General features: G+C 62.8%; 1 protein-coding gene across 2 annotated transcripts in view; it reads right to left on the minus strand.

The window, feature by feature from the left end:
- Positions 1-6: 6 nt before the first annotated feature.
- Positions 7-1,109, minus strand: part of TTLL6 (tubulin tyrosine ligase like 6) — an 8,397-nt gene continuing 7,294 nt past the window's right edge. For both annotated transcript variants that reach the window (XM_017738305.1, XM_017738294.1), the window contains exons 13-14: positions 950-1,076; positions 7-392 (exon numbers count right to left, since the gene is read on the minus strand). In XM_017738305.1, coding sequence (XP_017593794.1) covers positions 136-392; positions 950-1,076 — 384 coding nt within the window. In that variant the 3' untranslated portion in view covers positions 7-135. The remainder of the gene's footprint in view (positions 393-949; positions 1,077-1,109) is intronic.

Here is a 1,109-nt window from a genome sequence, read left to right on the forward strand (position 1 = left end):
GGAGCGATGCTGGGCCCAGGCTCTGGCCAGGCGGCTCAGCAGCCGATCTCAGAGTTGGTGGAGGCAGCCAACCTATCCAGCAGTCCTGGTTCGCATGCAAGCACACATGGGAGGAAGGCTGAGCCCTCGGCCATGCTACCTGTGCTTTTCATGCTGTGAATGTGTGAGGCACTGGCATGGTGCAAGGTGCTGGCATGGCGTGACACACTGGCACGACGAGGCTCTGCCATGGTGTGAGGCATGTGTGTGCTGCACGTGAACGGCAGTGGTGATGGGAAGCTCCTGGACCACAGCACAGCTGAAGATGCCATCACCTGTGGCCTGCCCTGGGCTGGCGGGGGGAGCGGGGGGGCCGCTGCCTCCATGGGAAGATGACAGACTACCAGCATCACCTAGAACAGTGCAGACAGATGTGAGGCTGTGCAGAGCCAGCAGCTCTGCAGGTCAGCAGCCCCCCCACTGCCCTTCCTGGTGGGGCTTGGTCCTGGCAACCCCTCCTCTGCTCCTGCTCCCCTCATCCTAAGGCTGCAAAGTGGACGAAGCAGACACCAGGGAGCCAGGCAGGGCTGGGTGAGGATGGAGGGTAAGAGCATGGGCAGGGAGCAGTGTGGTGGGAGTGAGGCCTGGGAAGAGGCTGGGGCCTGTGCTGTGTCACCATGTCTCCTCTGACCCCCAGGAGCCAATGCACCCCTTTGACTTTCCTGGTTTCTCATACTCCCCCTGCACATCAACCCTTGATCCTGGGAAACCACCCATGGGTTCTTCCCTGTCGCTGCAAATGGGATGCTCCAAGCCTCAGACAGAGACTTCCAGCGGTTACCAGTGCACCAAGCAGAGCATGGTGACCCTTCTGCAGTGTCCCAGCATCCCTGAGAACTCCATCCAGCTCACCCATTCCTCCTACCCTGGCAAGGCCAGGAGCATCCACAGGAAGGTGATGCATACTTACAGCCTTCTGCCTGGGTTCCGATGCCAGGGAGCTGCTGGTCTCTCAGCTGCAACCCCTTAGGTTGGGCACAGGGCTGGGTGGCCGCTGCCCGGCCCCGAAGCCAGCCCCCGCCCAGCGCCCGGGGGCCCTCGTGCCGCACGCGGGACGGGCCACACCGGCC

Source organism: Corvus brachyrhynchos, unplaced genomic scaffold, assembly GCF_000691975.1.
Source record: "Corvus brachyrhynchos isolate BGI_N302 unplaced genomic scaffold, ASM69197v1 scaffold200, whole genome shotgun sequence".
NCBI lineage: Eukaryota > Metazoa > Chordata > Aves > Passeriformes > Corvidae > Corvus > Corvus brachyrhynchos.